Genomic DNA, 19,232 nt, shown 5'->3' with positions numbered 1-19,232 from the left:
CACAAATATGACACCCCAGCTACACCCCCAAACTTCATCATTACCATATGTATGGCTCTCCCTCGCCCCTGATTATGCTAATCACCTGTCCAGCCCCTACAGATCCCAAAAATGGGTGTATTTAGCAGTCGGCTGGCTCCCAATGAAGCTTCCCCTGGGCTCGAGGTGTACATTCACACACTCCTCAATGGGCAGATTCTTCCACGTTGCTGCCTTCATTCAAGTCCACCCCCTACACTCCCCTCAACCAAAAATCCTATTCAGTGCTGGCGAATTCAGAGTAGTCGAAAAAGAAATAGGTGAAGAGCATGTATGAGCCTGTGTGCAGTGGTAATAATTGATTTATAATATTCAACACGTCAGACAGCATGTCCGATGAATGGAAGGCTAGAAAAAAGTGAAAAATGAATAGTGAACAACTCTAAAGACCTCGTGTGTGTGGTGCTAAAGAAAATCTTTATGTCATGTCGGAGCCTATCAAATGCAAGCCAGGTGAGTGCTCTATCCCCGCTGTGTTGTGATTGGCCCACAGCCCAGCCATAACAAACCATGACATGGGCCTGAGCAGCCAATCTCAGGCAGCCATCTCTCTGTCATTTCCTGTAAAGATGGTCTCTGATTTCAGGTATCCCAAAAATCACATATTCTTCAATTGTGGAACAAAGGACAGAGAGAAGGACCGATGTCAATGTTATTGCTGCATCCTAATTGTATTTCCAATATGTCCAATCTCTTGTAACCAACATATCCGTGCACCACTCCTGAATATGTTGCCAGCTCATAGCAGGCTCTATGTGAGCATTTCGAGGTTCAATACCATGCTCAAGGACTCAAGGTGCTCTGAAGGAGTCCTGGCACCTCCACCTACTATCAGAAAGCCTTCCATGATTTTTCCACCCAGGGGCTTGAACCGAGAACCCTCCGCTTCTCAGCCTAGTCCCCTACAGACTGAGCAACCGACATCCGCAATGTATTTCATGTGTTCTCATTAATACTTGGACTTATTTAACTGAAGTAACTACTTCCCATTTCTTCCTGGAGTAGTCTACACCCTGTTTGACTGAAACTTTCACACATCTTCGGAACTTTTCAGCGCTGGCTGTGCGCGCATCTGGAAAAAAATGTCAGTAGCAGATGTGCAAAGAGAAAACCCCGGACAGTGGCAAAAAAAAAAAAAAAAGAACCCCATAAGGCCTCGTTGCACAAAATCCAGCTGCGTCACGTCACAAGCGCTGCCATTGCTTCAGTCAGACTCGCAGGGTGGTCTCGCTGCAGGAATGTATTTCACTCTGACGCATACTGACTCAATCTGGAGCTCCGGACCTCTCAATCATCCGCGAGAGGAAATGTTTAACTCTTTATGTCTGTGTGTCGCACATGTGAATGTGTGTGTGCGCGCCACTGCCATTGCCGCCAGATTTCTATGACGTTGTGCTGCAGGAATGGAAATGAACCATACTGCTTGTGTACGTAACCAACCGTGCATGTGTGCCAGAGGGACTGAAAGCTTCCAACAAATTTGGGCTTGTTTATAGTGGGTCTACATCTGCATGAAAAATTCTCACTGTGCTGCGGCCTGAAAATCATCAATCTACACCCCAAACTCTCTCCTGGTGCACTGCGAGCGCCGCAGCCAAAACACAAACACACTACTGCTACTATACTCCTGGTTCTTCAACTCCCCCCAACACCGTCACACACACACATTCACACAGAGTCTCTCACTCTTCCTCTGCTGTTTTGTGCTTTCTCCACCCCTCTGGCAGCCGCTGCTGCGAGGGAGGGAGGGAGAGGAAAGAGGAGGGAGGGAAGGAGAGGAGAGGGGAGGGAGGGGGGCCAGACCACCCTGCTCTCATGGCAGGGCTGAGTGTTTACATTGCTGTGGCTCACTCTGTAATACATCTGGCATTCTGAGGCCACTCTCTCCAGCCAGGGATGGAGGAGCGGTGGAGGGTAGGTGGTTTGGGGAGGGGGGGGGGGGGGGGGGGGGGGGGGGGGGGGAAGGGGTGCTTGGGCAAAGAGAGACCTTTCTGGCAGAAAGAGAGTGAGCAAAAGAGAGAGAGCGAGAGCGAGAGAGCGAGAGGTGGGGGTGGGTAATTCTCCTCACAGTCTCCTGTGGTCGGTCATTCGCAGGGCTCTGGTTTTTGAATAAGAGCGGCTGAAAGAATGCAGAATGTAAACAGAGAGCTTGGAGGCATCTCAGGATGTCATTTTTGAATGGGAGTATGTACACACACATACACACACGGGCGAGCGCGCACACACACACATATGTACATGCAGAGCACTGTTAAAAAGTTTGTAATAGTTATTGCATATTTAATTGAAACAATTAAAAGGAAAATGCTTGCAAATGAGCGAGATACAGCTTGGGAAAATAGCGCTGGGAGTGTGTGTACAGTACCAGTGGCGGAGTGTTTTGCTCCACTAAATCCCTCACCAGCTAGCCTGCACTTTTCATCAACTCATAAAGTTTAACACAACACGTTGGAATGTTGTTCCTCCTATCAAGGTTTAATCCTGCTTGTGTTTAGCTGATAAACACAAACTTGTAGTGCAGTTTGGAAAAAGTCTTTGTGTGTGTGCGTTTACGCTCAAATGGACGCGTGCGGCTGCCCGAGGTGGTGAAATGGAGGAAGACGGGCGACTCTTTGCAGTCCAACCAAACTGGGGGAAAATAATGGGTGTGTGGCCATGTGGGTGTTTGATAGAGAGAAACAGAGAGGAGGAAAGGCTGAGATGGACAGCTGGAAAGAAATAAAGCTGCAGAATATAGTATTAAACATCAAAAGCGCCCGTTTGACGGCCCCAGTCCACCGCCTACTCATTCACAGGATTTCTGTGTGTGTGTGGGAGCGCGCACATGTGTCAGTACTCCCAAAGCCATCAAAAACTGGATGATTCAATCACGCAGACCACAATCCCCTCAGTGGTGGTACCACATTCACATTCTCCGCTTTGTCCACAAAAAAGGATGTCAAGTTTTTTTAGGCCTTCTTTAACATTATTCTCCTCTAGTCAATCCCAGCAAAACAACAAAACAACCACCAACTCTGTCAACTCAGCTTAAATCAGACTTCTTAATAAAAAACAGACGTCTTCTAAGACAGAGGTGTAATAGTAGATACTGTATTGGCCAATCAAAACTTCATGGGCTGATTCAACTACCACACATGGATAGCATAAAGAGAGAGTTTTAATATAAATCAAAAAATGTGCATTTTTAACATAAAGCCAGAGGTAGGCGCCAACTCTAAATGAAAATCTTGAAATGCATACATATGCCAGGTTAAAAGGAAAAAGATTCAATGTTTTCGCCTCAATACTAAAGACACAAGAAAAAACACCACTCACATCATTTAAAAATGTTCTTCTTAACTGCATTGACATAAATCTGAGAATATAGAACATATGAGAGCATATTTGTGAAATGACATCTCTGCTTCTCAGTTTGGATACAGCAAAATATGGATTTCAGAGTAAACAGATGCCCAACAGTAATTATTCCTTATTACAATAGGAATTTTGTCCATCCTGAGAGCAATCGCACCATAGCACTACGGCGTGCAACATCCACCAGAACATTTCAGACAAGTGTCGCTTCAGCTCATTTGTCTCTCGTGGTGAGTGCTGACCCCAAAGTTTGGGTTGCATGTTTTCTTTTTCTTTTTTAAAAGTGCTGGTAATTACATTGATTTTTTTAATGAAATATAATGTTTAAAAATCATTTTAAACTAACAGCACTGGATTCCCGCAATGACAACACAAACATGTCTGGTTCGCTGCCCTCTGCTGGAGGACAGATGTCAAAAGGTTAAACACAAATTCATAAAGCAAAAGATGAATATCGGAGCAGAATACACACTTAAGCACAGATTGAACTCGAACGCGTCGGGTGGCAGCTGTGACTTCTGCTCGTCCTCCCCTGCCTCTCCCACCCTGCCATTGGGGGCCCTCCCCTCTGTTGTGAGCTTTCACTCTGCACCCAAACCACAGGGTGGGTATCAGGTGAGGTTTTAAATAGTGGGGGCCTCTAAAAGATGACCTCAGGGTCCCAGGGGTCTACCCCTGCTGCCCTGGCCTCCACAATTATGCCCCCTGAGCAAGTACTCCATCACCCAGGTCTCCTTTAAGTCTGTGGCCTTGAGACTAGACCCAGGGTGTAAATTTGAGGCTATATGGTCACTCCCTCACATGAATCCTCTGAACAATCTGATCCATGCCCACACATGTCCAAGCAAAATCTAAAAGCTCACAAATAAACAACTGGAGCGTAACTCTCGTTAATCTATTTCAGCCCTATTTTCAAAAGGCCTCCCCTCTTTCTCCAATCAACACAGCCCCACAGCCATATCTACGGAGCCGGAGCGGAGGAGCGAGGGGGCCGTCCTACAGGAAGGCCAATGTTTACGTGATACTGTTTTAATTAGAGGCAGGCGGTGGTGCTATTTTCTTTACAATTTGCCCCATGTTTACCTTAACCCAGAATGCCGAGAGATGGTTCCATTTTCCATTTTGTAAGCGAGATGAAATCTGAAAGGAGGCTTATTCTACGCCTCCTTCAATCCGACACACGTATTATCCAGAGTCCCGTGCAATTGAAGAAAATGGATTTGAGCACAGGCTTGTTTTGTGAAGCACACAGTCACATTTGTGTGCACGGGGAGGTCAAGAGAGGAGAGCACAATACTACAACTTCCTGTTCAAGATAATAATTTCCTGTGCTCATCACATTGGGAAAAAACCTCATTTATCTACAGTGTGGACACTATCTGCTCTAAATTCCAATAAGAAGGACTAGCATATTACTGTCACTCCCAAAATGTTTAGCTGAACTCTTATATGTCCGCAGAGGGTTGAAACAATCACTCTTTGAGGAGGCACGACACCGCGCTCCCAATTGGTCTCTGTCGCTTTGTCTAATAAAGCAAACTTCCTGTGTCTGAGCGTTTATAAACAGTGCCGAGCGAGACACCGTGCGAGGGCAGACAATCCCGGCAGAGGCTGCAACACGTGACGGCGCGTAGGGTAAACATGCCATCCACCTCCGGCCCGCAGCTAATCACGTCCTGCTGCGGACCTCGGTCACATCTGCAAGTGACAAAATTTACGTAATAAACCGACGCAGGGGTGAGATCATGAACACACAAAAAACACAGCACCAGCTAACTTTAGGGAATAGGAGCAATTGTGTGCGCGTGTGCGCGCGCGTGCTCGAGGACACACACATGCATCCGCAGGCCACACAGCTTCCAGGCGGGGTTGACCGCGGGTCGACTGCGGAGGGCAGTTCCAAATGAAACATAAACAGCCGCTCTGTCCTCTCCTCCTTTTCTCCTCTTTTTCCTCTCGTGTGACGGGCCGGTCTCCCAGCACGGCCCAGCGTAGCGCTCCGCGGCCCAGGCAGAAGTAATCTATCCATCAGCTGTGCAGTCTAATCTAAACAAACAGATCTTTCCCTAACAACATCTGGAACCCCTCATGCACCGGGACCGAGGAAACCACTGCAGCCCTGTCCCTGTCAGGATCTGTGTGTTCCTGCCTGCGCATCAGTACAGGACAGTGTAACAATGTGCTGTAAACGTCCACCTGGCCCCAAAACGTCTATGGTGTACATTCCAAAAGAAGCCAAGGGGTAAAATACGCTCCAAACAAAAGCAGAGGTGCTAATGAACAGAGGTAATGCTACCGACCAGAAAGCAGCAGTAAAGGTCGGTGGGGAAAAAAGCAGCTTATAGATGTGTTTAGATGAGTTGAAAATATCATTTAAGGGGTGTTTTCTGGTCGGATGTAAGGGCAAGGCAACCAATTTGCCTCCGTGAAGGCAACCAAGGGCTAAATTGTGGGCTACAGGATTGTTTTGAAGCCATCACTTTTACTTCAAGGTGATAAGATGCAGACATAGATGAAGATGACTGATGATGAAAAGACTGGGACAACATCAAGTGCTCACAATGAAATTGGGAAAAGCTACAGAGACACAGCCTTTATTACAAATGTTGTTCTGGATTTATCCCAGATTTGGTCATGCTGGGGTTCTCCAAAGTTCTCTGGAAAAACAAATATGTTGTCCTGTGTGTCGCATGCGAAAAGAGGGTGTGAAACACAATGAGTTGCACTGACTCCAATTAGGAGTGTGATCCTAAAGAGACTCCCCTCTGCTTCAACCAACCGTGCCTTCGCCGCAGATTACACCCACACACCGTCTGTAAGACCCCTGTAAAAGCCAGGAGCGCTCGTCTGATCAGACGCGTTTCCCTCATTTCCCTTTTTATCTTTGAGGAAGAGATGGAGAAAAAAAGTCGCGCAAGTGTGACAGTGGGTTGGATGTGCATAAGCGCAGGTTTGGCTCACTATTTTCTAAACTGGCCGATCCAATTCCCTACAGCAAAGTCTGCTCCTCCATTCATGACTCTTAAAGCCAACTCTAGCCCCAAGTAGAGGAATGTGGATCAAAGGAAAGAAAAAAAGCAGAGCCTCTTTCCCTTACCCCCCTAAGCACCACCCATACACACAGTTCCGTTTTTCCTTGAAAACTTTCAGCCTTTGTAAACTCCTTCCCCCCCCCAACAAAAATAACAATTAGGAGGCCCATCCACTCCACAAACAAGAATTCCTCTCCTCGCTCCACTTTTTCCTTGCAGCCGGAGACCAATCTTTTTGGAAAGTTGAGAGCTGTCCAAGAAGGGACCACACACACAGTCTCCGAGCATTCAACTGCTGGGGGCAGGCAGACACACACTCATGCACACACACACACACTCTCACAAAATGGCGGCTTTGACAAAAATTTCCTCTACCCCAAAAGCTGCTTATGAACTTAATTACAACCTTCCTTCTGAGCCCAATTACAGTCACCTCTTTCACATCTTGCGTGTATATTCTGACATGGTTTGGGGACCTTTGAGAGGCTACCAAATCCAGAACATTAGAAATTTTTGTTTGGTAATTGGTTTCTTTGTAATTTGGCCAAATTGATAACCCAAATCAGCAGCATTGTTTGATACTTACTCCTGCCGTCTTGCATTGAAATTTACACTGAGGACAAAACTGAAAGATCAAACAATAAATCAAAGTTTCTTACCTTCCACCCAGAGCTTCTCCACGTCCGTCTCCAAATTAGCTGCCCTGAGGCCCACGGCGAACGCTCCGAAAATCATCAGGCCCACGACCAAAAATTTCCCGCAGTTCTTTTGTATGTAACAGCCCAGCCTGAATAAAAGTCTCTGAAACTTCGCCCTCAGCCATAGAGGTGCTTTCCTCCCAGTTGCCTTCCCCTACGATGAGACAAAAGTCCTAATGTCACCATCAGTTGCAACACAGAACACTCAAAACACTCACCTGCGCAGGTAAAACGGGCTTTGGGGTAAAAGGGTTAAAGTCACACGTGCAACAGGAACCTCATCGCCACACTGGTGCAAATCACCAAAGGAACGCGCTCTGTAATACACCGTGCAGATGGCTGCCTCCAAACCCAGAGCGGACTCCCCTGGGTGCGAGCCACAAGTTCTTTCATATCAGTAACATGTATAAACTGTAACTCTAGCGGGATACGTGGAGGAGGAAGATATCTGTCCCTGCAGGGCCCCCACAGGCAGCTCCGTCCGTGTCTGTCATTCCCCCATCCGCAGTGATGAGTTATGAAAATGTTGATACAGACGGGCTTACGTTAGGTGTCAGGGGTTTACTCTAAAATGGGACCGCAGCCGGACCTCCAGAGGTGAAGGAGGGGAGTAAAAGGACACAGTTCTCAAGCCACGGGTGGTCTTTCTGGTAATAAGCCCTTATTACACCGATATAACCTGCTCCGAGACAATAACATCCCCATGAATGGGATAAAAGGGTGTCAAAAATGGGAGTAGTGTGGGAGTATTCTGACGAACATCCAAATGTGAGGGCGCATGTGGCTGGAGAGCTGCACATTCCACCACACACACCTCGGCCAGCAGCCCGTGTGTTCCGGCTCGCACGGGGAGCGGAGGAGCCATCACGGGGGGACTCGCTCAAAGCCACATGGGTTTTCTTTTCTGCTCTGGACCAGTTTAACTGATCCGGAGAGGCTTCTGCACCGCCAAACCTAAAGATGGGTGTTATGAAACACTGATACGTGCTCGCTAAGAGACATCGGCGTGTTTTTTTCCTTCTCTTTCTGTCCCGTCCGGGACCGTTATAGATCGGGATGCGTGCAGGACGCGTCCGGGTTCCTGTAGAGGCAGCTCGCTCAAAACAGAAGCCGGGTGATCGCGGGGGTCTTAAACGTTGCGCGAAATAAATGAACACAACTTTTGGGCTCCCCCCCCCCCCCTTCCCCGCAAAAGACCAGCCTGTCCCGTTACCTAGCAGCGACCGGACTAGAGTTTAGGCAAATCTCTCGGCGAATGCAATACATGCAAAACATTCAAACTCTCTCGGAGGTTTAAAGAAGAACAATGAGCACCTCTGATATTTGCTCCAAAGCGAAGCCCGCATCGCAGTAGCTCGGCCGCTGCAAGTACTCCAAATCCAGCGGTGCGGTGCGGACACAGTGGCCCCTGTTCCTCCGCGTTACCCTCGGCCGTTCGGGGTCTCTGTTTTCCTGCTCAGAGGGCGCATTAGCAGCCGAGGCCATGTTGCGGGGACTGCGAGGTGGTCAGCGTTTCCCACTTTATAATATTTCCCCGAAGGCGCGTAGCGATATCCCAAGGCAACAAAGTTTCACTCTCGGAGATCTCACACCCGTGAAGTCGGACTTCATACTCCTGTAGGAGACGGCGAGTCAAAGTCTGCGCCTTCCATCCCAACATTTCGCGATCCGGAGGTCTCCGCCGCTTTCACCACATTCACCGTGTCTCTAAAAAAAGTAAGTTTCTCTCAAAAGACGTGCTGCGCAAAGCGATTCCCATACACGAGTCGATCGGTAAGAAGCCTCGATGGTGGCTGCATTCTGTTCGGATCTATGTGGTCTTCCCTTGGGCCGCGCGTCACGGCGAACTCTCAGATTCAATAGAAGGGGAGAAAAAGACCTCTCTCCATTTGGAGGCAGAGAAGGAGGAGGGGTGAAAACACGCACAAAAAAGACTCCAGGTCCCGCCTCTGGGGCTGTCAGATCGCTGGACTTTCTCGCATCTGATTGGTTCCAGAAGGGCAAAAATTACTCAGCAAACACGACTATTATTAGCTGCTTAGCAACAGCTCACTAAAGTAGAGGGACCACCCAGGCGGAGGGACCTCGTGTGCATCTCTTCGGGGGAGATTCCGAGAGCTGAGGTCCCTCGATGCGTTTGGGTTTTTTTTTTCTCCTTCTTTATTTCCACGTCGCGCCCTGTGGACAGTAAGAAGCTTTTCCCCGGCGAGGATCTGGAGTCAGAGTACGCGCCCCGTGCGTGCGCAGGGGGGCCAGGGAATGTCACAAGTCTTTAACTTATTCCTCCACCACCATGATGGTGGTAGTGGAGCCTCAAATTACAAAGATATAAGGGGAGGTACCAGATGTGCGGTGACAGATTCTCAGTTTACAGATTAGACGACTCGAAATCAATCTTTTATTTTGAGGCTATTAAATGCAAGGTTGTCAGAGCTTAAACATTTTATTGCATGCTTTGGTTAAGAAGGGATGATGTGATCTAGCCTAAATTTATTGCTCATGCCGCAACTGTGTTTACCCAAAAGCTAAAGATTTCTCCACAATTATCTTGTAGTTTATTCTCACCCAGTTGATACAGTAACCTTATTGTTGCCAATAACTGTCAATATGACCCTTCTTGTAGTCTGTGGTGCGAAATGAATGGCTCGTTCTGTCGTACTTGGAGCGCGCATTACGCACGAACGCACGCACTGGGTGACGCGCATCCAGCGGCACCGGCTTGAACCAGTCGTTTGGCTGTCATCAGCAGACCACACCTACCTCTAATCTTCATTATATGTGTCAAATTGACACATTTCAACCTCCCATGAAAGACAGAGACACTGAAATAAACGTAATCAAGGCAGAATCGCTCACCTGCTCTGATTATCAGCTGTTATCATCTTCAGCCTCGATTGGGAGAAACGTGAAACAACACCCCCCCTCCCCCAAAACCTGCATCACACCATGATTTAGAACTAAGACCGGATAGTTTTTCGGCACCATCTAATGGTGATGCGCATCAATAACGTAATGCGATTGGCCTCAAGCCTGGTGTGGAGTGGGGGAAAAGGACCTGAATAGGGAGAAAGTAAGACGGTGATGCCCCCTAATGCCCCTGACCAGAATCAAGTGTGTCTCCGTGGAGCATCGTTATGGTATGCGCTCTATTCAGGTTGTTGTCATGGCGCCGGTGACCCAGGACTCGGTCAGATTGTGTCTTTCTGGAAATGTCTCCCCCCCCTTTTTTTCTTTTGCATACTGTAGCGTAGAGGCCATAAAGATATGCCAGTAAAAGTACTCTGGGAGATTATACTGCAGGCATCTGTTGAGCTAATGAAATACGTATGCACATAAGATGCCAAAACACCCAACTGCAAGCTGTTTTTTTCCCCTTTTTCTTTCACATGGACCATTTTTAAGTTAAACAAACAAAGCAGAAGTCGATTCAAAGTCAGTCCTTGGAGAGGGGAATATGTTCAAGGCTGCGTTTCTGGGCTAATTGAAAGATTCTGCAATGAAGTGAGTGCATGTGTGTAAATCTAAATATTCCACTTCATTTAAGAGCCAAAAGGAAAACTGAAAATTTGTAATTGTCTGAGCAAAATGTTCCCCACAAAATCTGTTCAAGCCTCTCAAGCCTGATGGTATACAGTGTTTTTATTGAGTGTTATTATCAACCTAGGTATATGATGGGGAAGCCACTGTTTTGAACTTTAAGAACATTAAATACATAATGATTTATCATTAAAAAGTGTCTCTGTCAGCGAATCAGCTTCTTTAACCTGTGGCTGGGTGTTCACACCTCTCAAGGCTGGTGGCTGGCGAGCAGCCAGGGGACAAAGCAAAACTGCCTTGTTTAATGCATGTGGTCATTTATGATTTGCAGGTGGATAGTAGTTCAAAGCAGAAACGTGCCAGAAACGCCTTTAATGTCCTTAAAGGAATACTTGACTATGGTACAGTAAGTGAGGAAGAATTGACGGCAAAGCTGAATAGCTTTAGCCTGAATCATTAGCTCCTCGCTCACAGGCACTTGAGGGTGTGAATATTGCTCCCCTGTTACTCTTCATGGCTCTCTGTGCTAGTCACGGAGGTGTAATGGGAGTCCCAGTTCCATGAAGCGGCCCCTTAATCGGCTCTCTGCGTGCAAGGGCAATCCGGCGTTGCAGTGACGTGACGATGCTGTGATCGATAGCCGGGGGAGAAGCAGCCAGCAATGATAAGCAGCTAAAACAAAGTTCTTGGGAGATTTCCAAATAATGGCTAAACTAATTAGAGCTCTTGGCATATTCCAGAGGTTTCACAGCTGTCTTTGCTAAATCAACCACTCAAATAAACATTCTTATAACTATTGCCGGAACTGCCTGGGACAGGAGGAATCTGCTGGAACCCAGAAAAATGAGAGACCGACCCCCTCAAAGTCTGGACCTCAACCCCATCAAGCGAAATTTAGGGCGTGTTGGAAAATAAATTACACATATCTGGACTAGACATGCATCAGTTGCAGAAGGCATGGGGGTAAGATTCTTGTTGGAAGTGCTCAGGAATGAACCCAACATGATTTCAGAGACATGTTGAGGTCCCTGACAAACCATCTGCAGGTTTCATGAACTTGGTGCAGTATAATCATGTGTTAGCGGCGAATAAGCTCTATATTTTCAGATCTGTCATCTTATGAGCTATTTTCCTCTTTATTTTTTAACTTTCTCAGCGACATTCCGTGAAGCATTTCTCTTTTTCTGATCAAGTGCAGCTTGATGAGGAAGAGAGCGAATTCTCGTTAAAGTTCTAGAGAAACGATCTAACGATTGCTACAGGGGCGGTGAAGGCGGGCCTGTTCTCTGTGTTGGTAACAGCAGCATGAAACCACCTGTACATTAAAAACAGTGTACGTGAAACACTAAAAACGACGGGCAAGTGAAATGGAAACGAAGCATGTTAGGATTAAATGGAGGAGAACGCCAACAGTATTGAACCACATATACTTAAGTCTTTCAATGAGGACCATCTGCAGTGCTTTGGGAACTAGCAAGTAATGGAGAATAAAACACACTGAGCAAAGATCATATTGATGAATGTTTAACACTCATCATCATAGTCATCAAGTCTGTTTCGGTCAAATTCGGCCAATGTTAGTTTCTTCCCCCTCTTTAAAGCCTGTTTACACATCCATCTGTTGAGTGCATGTCAAGGTCAGGGCGGCTCCTTCGGTTCCTGATTACAATGTTATGACGTGAAGATGGAGTTGAATGGCGCAACATCTGTAATTTGGTTGAAACAACAAAAAAAGGGGGGGGACTCCTAAATTTAATTTCTAGGTGTTTTGAGCCTGTGCCCCCTTTCATTGTGTCACTCACAGCTGCTAAGAAAAATTTGTTGGGCCATTCTCCCCCAACGGCAGGTGACGTCATTAAAAAGCCTCTTTGTGATTGTTTGACGTCTCTCTGCTCCGCGCCGGCGTGGTGGCGATGGCTGCGTGTTTATCAGAGGCCTCGGCGCGCAACTGCATGATATCGGTTCACACAGGAAACTGCATGATGTGAGCTCCAGTGTAATGAAGTACGCACTTTTAAGGACTCATCCATGAGGTTTGAATGAAGTTTTCTTGTTTTATTCACTACAAAATAAATATATGTATGTATAATGTATGAAATGTCAACATAAAAGTCTTTGAATGTGTAAATACTTGATGGGTTTGGTTGGGCTGTGAGAGACTTAGAAGAGACCACATCAGGATAGATCTGCATAAATAACTCCACAGGTAATATATAATATAAGTACAGGTCATAATCCAGCATTCACAGATGAAAAAAAATTAAAACAGAATGTTCCTCTGGTGTTTCTGCAGATATTCTATTGAAGAGAAAACTGCGGCAGAACTGCTAAAGCAATTTCGAAGACGAGGATTCAAAATCACGCTCCCACTTGTCTCCTCACATTCCTTGCCCAGCCTTCATCCCTTCCATATGCTTGAACAATATTTGAATATTGTATTTGATTTTATAAAGCGTCAAGCACTGTGCTCCCCTGCTGGATTAACACATTTCAACCACGGTGCAACAATTTCTCTATCAAAAAAGATGAGTGTTCAAGGCCGGTGTGTCCTTGCGAGGACTATTTTCAACATCTTCAAATGATCAAAGCCATTTAAAAATCCATGCAGATAAAATTTGTGTCACTTGTGCAGATGACTTGTCCATAGGGGTCTTTTGGGAGGAAGCAGGGTGAAGACACGGCTCAGCATATCAACCCTTTTCCACCGAGATCGGTGAAGCCCACGTTACTTTATAAGATCTAGAACAACCCTGGTTTAAGACAGTTTGCTGGCCGATGCTCATAAAAATGTCTTTTAAAAAAAAAAAAAAATGAATACATAAATTGTCAAAAAATACATGAGCGGTCATCATAAGTGGCTAATGTTGAAAACAAAAATAATGAATGGCTTAAATGAAGTTGCCTAATTAAAGTCATTCCAGGGCGATGCTGTGGTCAGAACTATCGCCTGATCGTAATCTGATTCCTGGTTTCGCTCCCTTGTTCTCCTCATGTGTGCACAGGTTTTCTCCAGGTATTCTGGTTTCCTCCCACAGTCCTAAAACAGGCTCGTCAGGTTGACTGGAGACTCTAAATTGCCCCCAGGTATGAATGAATGGTATGTGCACCCTCCAATGGACAGATGACCTGTACTGAGGGAACAAAAAACAAAGCCAAACGGATGAGTGGACGGGATTAACGCTGTCACGTCATCTTCAACAAGTTGCTCGTCAGCGGTTTATGTCTGTCTGTTTATCTGCTTCGAAACAAACACGGTGTGGATGGTTTAAATGGTCATATCTGCAGAGGTGATCCAGTTTTAGGGCAACTTCTTCAGAATCAGAATCAGAATCAGAAGCAGGTTTATTGCCATTGTTCATGTAATACACAGTATTACACAAACTAGGAATGTGTCATGGTGTGACGCTGCGACAATCAACATAAAGAAGACCACACTAGAATAAGTTAAATAAAATAAAATAAGACAAAATAAGACATATATACATTATATACATAAATAGTAGGTCCCCACTTTACTCTGCACCTGATCATCAGCCCTGCACCTGCAGGACATCCAGACTCACAACCATCACACCTTTTCTATCCATCCATGTACTTTTGTTTCGTTAAGCACTTTCTAGGCTGTTACATCTTTAATTGGTGTACATTTTGTCTGTTGTGTGTTCAGTTTTTAAGAATTTTGCCACCGCTTAAACATGGTCCAAATCAGGCTCTGCATCACAAGACATATTTACTTTATGAATGTCTTATGATGTATTACACCATTGCTGTTTGTTATATAATTGAATTAACTGATTATTTGATGCTGCTTTATGAACTTGATAGCAGTTCCCGCTGCTCTTAGGCTGTAGAGAACAGGAGGTCTGGACACCTTATAGGGTTCTTACTTTGTGTGTCACTTTTTCCAGTTCCCCTCCCACAGAGACCCACCCTCAGCAAAATGTCTGCAAAGGTGGATTTGTGCAGCTGTTTGAATTTAATCCAATTGCATTGGTTGCTGAGTGTCTGTGTGACTCAATGTTTCCTCGTCCTCAATTTATAACTAGAACTCGGAAGAACACTCGGACCCCCGTTGTTTCACCACATATTGTGATTTACACCCATAGCGCAGTACATATATTGGGTTGCTTTATAATTAAAGCCTCTTTGGCTTCTTTAGACGATCTAATGGCAAAGTCCCTCTGGAGCATCACCAAAATGTAGACATATGGTCCTTTGCTCATTATCAGCATTTTCAGAAAATTTCATTTAAATCTCTTTATAACTTTCTGAGCCATTTTGCTGACAAACAAACAAATGGCAGCTGTTAAATAGCCTCTTTTGCGGAGTTAAAAAAAAGGATTTGTCAGCTACATCTGTGCGACCGCTGGGCGCCTGTTTTCTGTTGCCTCCCTTTTGTCTTTGCGCTTTCTCCATCTCTCTGTCCAGTGTTGATATTGTATCATGGTGCTTATTTGTTGAGGCATGTGTATACATTCAGGGCTGCACACATTTCCTGTTAACATTCAGGACTCGAAGTTAAAAAAAAAAAAAAAAAGAGGAATACAGCCTCTCGGGCTAGTTGTGCAGAACAGACCACTGCCTTGTCTAAATATGAGCCAGCTCCAACATCTTCTCCAGATCCAGCAGTAAACGCTGGCTATTAGAACGCTGTTGATTGCTACACGGAGTTTTAGTAGAGTTCAAATCCAAACTCATCCAAATTTACGAGCTTTCCATAATTTATGAAATAATGATGGGATCAACACATTGCAAAATTCCATTGTGCGGTCATTGGACTTCTATTTCACAATGAAAGAAGCATTAGAGTTTGCGTCCTATGATTAAGCCAGTTGTTTTCAGGATTTTCGCTGTAATGTCTGCTTTTGTCCCACTTATTTATGTTGCAGTTTAAATGAAGAACGCTGGAATTACCCTCTCAGATCCGAGCTGCTCTGATTATGTGGAGAAAGCCAGTCGGAAACTGGGAGAGATAAACAGAGGCCAGGCGGTGCTGCGAGCTGTCAAACTGCTCCGCGTATGATTGAAGACAACCCCGCGTTGGAACGTAAACATCCCTACAGGCCCTCGCCATGCACTCAGCCCTTACTGCTGCACCGGCGGCCATGATGGACCACAGGGAACCAGCAGCTGGGTCAAGATGGAGCAGGGAACAGCTTTATGACTGAGCAGAATTGTTGGAAGTCACACTCTTACAGTGCTTTCAAAGGGAGCAGAGTTTAAACAGATGTTCAGTATTGTAACATATGGGCACTGGAGCATGTTTGCATACTTAGTATTTCAAATGTTTCCAACAAATCTGTGATTTATTCAATGCAAGGGGGAGTATAATTTGCTAATCTGCTGTTCTCCTTCAGGAGTTAGAGAAAGCAAGGTCAAAAATGTGGTGTGGCTAAAAGTTGAAATGCAGTTTCTCTGCACACAAATTTGTATTGGATGCAGCATCGGAGAGATTTAATCGTTTTGGTTGAGGGACCCCTCGCTGCAGTCATTTTTAGATGATAAATCTGAAAGAAATTGACAGTAAAATTAGCAAAATAATTCATGCATATAGTAATTTAAGAATCTGTCTTGTTTTATTATAACATATCAATCTTATTTATTACAAGCACTATTATAAGCCAATTCCAGGTAATACAGTCTCCAGTCTATGAAGTGAATCCTCGCAACACGCGTGGGCAGTCACACATGCCTGAAATACCACAAAGTCGTTCGCACAAACACGCGAGTCACTCAAACTGTCCGCCACTGACAATTGATCAGAGTCCACCCTCATGCACGTTTCAAACACACGCACTGACTCCCTGGTGACTCTGCTGACCTTTGACCCGAGGTGAAGGGGCTTGTTGTCTGATGGTGTGGATTCATTCTCTGTGTGTGAAGTCATTTCCTGCCAGTGGCACTGTGAGGGGGCAAAAGAGGCTGAGTTGGGTGACCTCGGAGGGGGGCACACTGGTGGGGGGGGCAGAACCCAACAGGGCAAAGAAAGTATTGTGTAAGAAATACTGCACGTTGACCACATATTTTATTCTTGTGTTCAGAAGCCAACAAATATTGTATAAACCTTTATATTTTTGCATGAAAAGTGCACATGAGGGTGATTGAAGACTTCAAAGGTGTGAGTGTGTGTACTGTGACAGACTGGTCCAGGGGGGTATTCCTGCTTTTCCAAAGCTGGGATATTCGACACTAAGGACAAAGTGCAGTTAACAGAAAAGGAATGGATAGAAAAGCATACTGAAAAAAAGGACCAAATCAAGACAGCAGATTCTGGTGGGTTAGAGTGCAGTGCGTGAATGACGGTATCTTCAGTTCTGTCAGGATCGAGTCATTGCTTTGATTTTCATTCCGGAAGAATTTGTCAGTGTAGGAGTTCTCATCTGTATACTTTTATCACTCATCGCTGCCGCGCTGATGCCATAAACCGTGGCCCTGAGCGACACGTTCCAACAAACACGGGCCTTCCTCCGACGGAACCAAATGTTCTTTGTTTGTGGCATGTGTCAGAATAAGGGCCTGTGTATATCTGAGGGAGAAGGGGGAAACTATCCTCCCAAGACCGAAGAATCTGTTCAGAACTGCATTTATAAACAAGACATAATCAGTGTTTTGAGATCCACATCTGCCTCTTATCAAGCCCAGCCTGGATGCTGATTGAGAGGCCCAGCAGGCCTCATTGTTTCTTCAGTGTAGTAGCATGTCACCGAGGAAAAACAAAGCGAATGATATGTAAAACACTGTCATTGTGTTTAACAAAATACAGAAAGAACATAACCGACGGCCAGACTGCCACGTTTAAACATTATTACAGTGTTTACAATACAGTCTGTGTGTGATGTGGCTGTTGCAAAAAGAAAAAAAAAAAATTAATTACACTTTCGCTTTGCTGAGGTTTCACGTATTTGCTTCAGGTCAGTTCTTCGTCAGGACGCAAGGGGACTATATTTGCGCTATATTTGCTCTTGTCAAACATGTCAGCAGTGAAATAGCACTGTCTGTAGACCTGCTATTCGAAAAAAAGAAATGTCAGCGACAATTAGAAATTCACACATTTAATTAAAAATACCTCATGGACTGGAAATTCATGTAGCTGTAATTAATTTGCTGCTTCTCTAACCAAAGTACTTTTGCAAATGGCGTACTGACGAGTAGTGATGATGTTGTGAACACGCACAGCAAGCTGACGCCTGCTTAATGCTGGAGTTTAGAAAGATCTAAACCCTGTCATGGTGTGTTTACCTCAGTGGTAACTTTAAGTGTTTGTTTTGTCTGTTCTGAGATGTGGATGCACAAGTACAACTCCTTTTTTTATTTTATTTTTTTACAATTCCCATAAAAACAGGGAATGTCTTAACAGGATCCTGGCTTTTATTTAGCGTACAGGGTGAAATCAGCATACGTACATACAGCTCAGTTGTGGCCTTCCAGAACTTTCTGTAAAAGTGCCATCCTCAAAAAGTAAAAGCCCTCAAACATGTGACAGGGGAATGTTTCCATTTTTTTAAAGGAAAAGCTTTAATTCATGGAGACAAACTGACCCATCATTATATTTAACAGGGTATCATAAACATTCCTGCATTCTGGATTTGGTGTAAATGTGTCTAGTTTGATAGATAGTTGGGTAAAACCCATGACCTTGCAATGCAAACAAGGGTCTCCTGTTTATTCTCAGGTTGGAATCTGCATTGGATTACTACCTGATACTGTAATAATAATTTATTCTAGAAAATGTCGCAATGCCCTTCCTTTAAGTATTTGAATCAAAAGTGCCAAATGGCTAGTTGAGGGTTGTGTGGGGTCAGGAGGATGTTCAAACATGTCTAATCTAAACTTAAAAATTCTCAATTAATATTTATGCCAAAGACATGCTAATCTCAGCAGATTCTGCATAAAAATCAGGTCAAATTTAATGACCCAAGTTTACATTTTGGCCTTCAGCTCATTGTGTTAGAGCAACAGAACACAGGAAACTCATCTGGAAGTGAGAGTAACAGCTGGCTGTTGCATTTCACTATCAAAAATGTTTATTTCTTAAAATAAAATCTTATAAATGTGCAGCCTTGAAAGTTGATGCATGATTCATCAATCAGTTTTGTGAACCTTTTCTTTGTCAGTACTTGCACCTTGTTTACATTGATATCTGTTTCCCCTCGGGTCGAAGGTTCTGTTTAACCCTAAGAGATGATGGATGGTGTTAGATCGGCATCTTAACCTAATGAAGAGTAAACTGTGAGTGACGATACATGGGGTGCAAATGTCTGTGTTCCCATAGGCTCGGGGATAGAGCGCTTTTTCACAACGGGGCACGAAATGTCTCTGGAAATAGTTTCAGGGTTTGAGGCCTCACTAAGTGTTGATTTTAATTGAGCACAAGAATGTCTCTGTGTTTGATGTGCACACTGTGTTTGGATTTGTGAGAGCGCGGCATTTAAGGGAGCTAATTACATGCATATTTCATTAATCTCTTCATACTGTCAAATATGCGGCTGCTGGGCTTTTGCTGTTTGTTGTGGGACAGTTTTGTGCCACATGTACGGCACAAACACACAACTGCAGTGATTTGGTGTTATCT

The 19,232-nt window shown here is 44.9% G+C and overlaps 1 protein-coding gene across 1 annotated transcript in view; it reads right to left on the bottom strand.

Annotated features, from left to right (window-relative positions):
- The window catches only part of ptch1 (patched 1), a 37,193-nt gene extending 28,177 nt beyond the window's left edge, over nt 1–9,016 (bottom strand). Inside the window, exons 1-2 of the mRNA XM_011615593.2 lie at nt 8,438–9,016; nt 7,085–7,277 (exon numbers count right to left, since the gene is read on the bottom strand). Of these exons, the coding sequence (XP_011613895.2) occupies nt 7,085–7,277; nt 8,438–8,608 (364 nt within the window). The 5' untranslated portion in view covers nt 8,609–9,016. The remainder of the gene's footprint in view (nt 1–7,084; nt 7,278–8,437) is intronic.
- Between the last annotated feature and the right edge of the window lie 10,216 nt (nt 9,017–19,232).

The sequence above is a fragment of the Takifugu rubripes genome, chromosome 21, assembly GCF_901000725.2.
Source record: "Takifugu rubripes chromosome 21, fTakRub1.2, whole genome shotgun sequence".
NCBI lineage: Eukaryota > Metazoa > Chordata > Actinopteri > Tetraodontiformes > Tetraodontidae > Takifugu > Takifugu rubripes.
The sequence above is the reverse complement of the archived record's forward strand: the minus strand, read 5'-3'. Positions and strand labels throughout refer to the sequence as shown.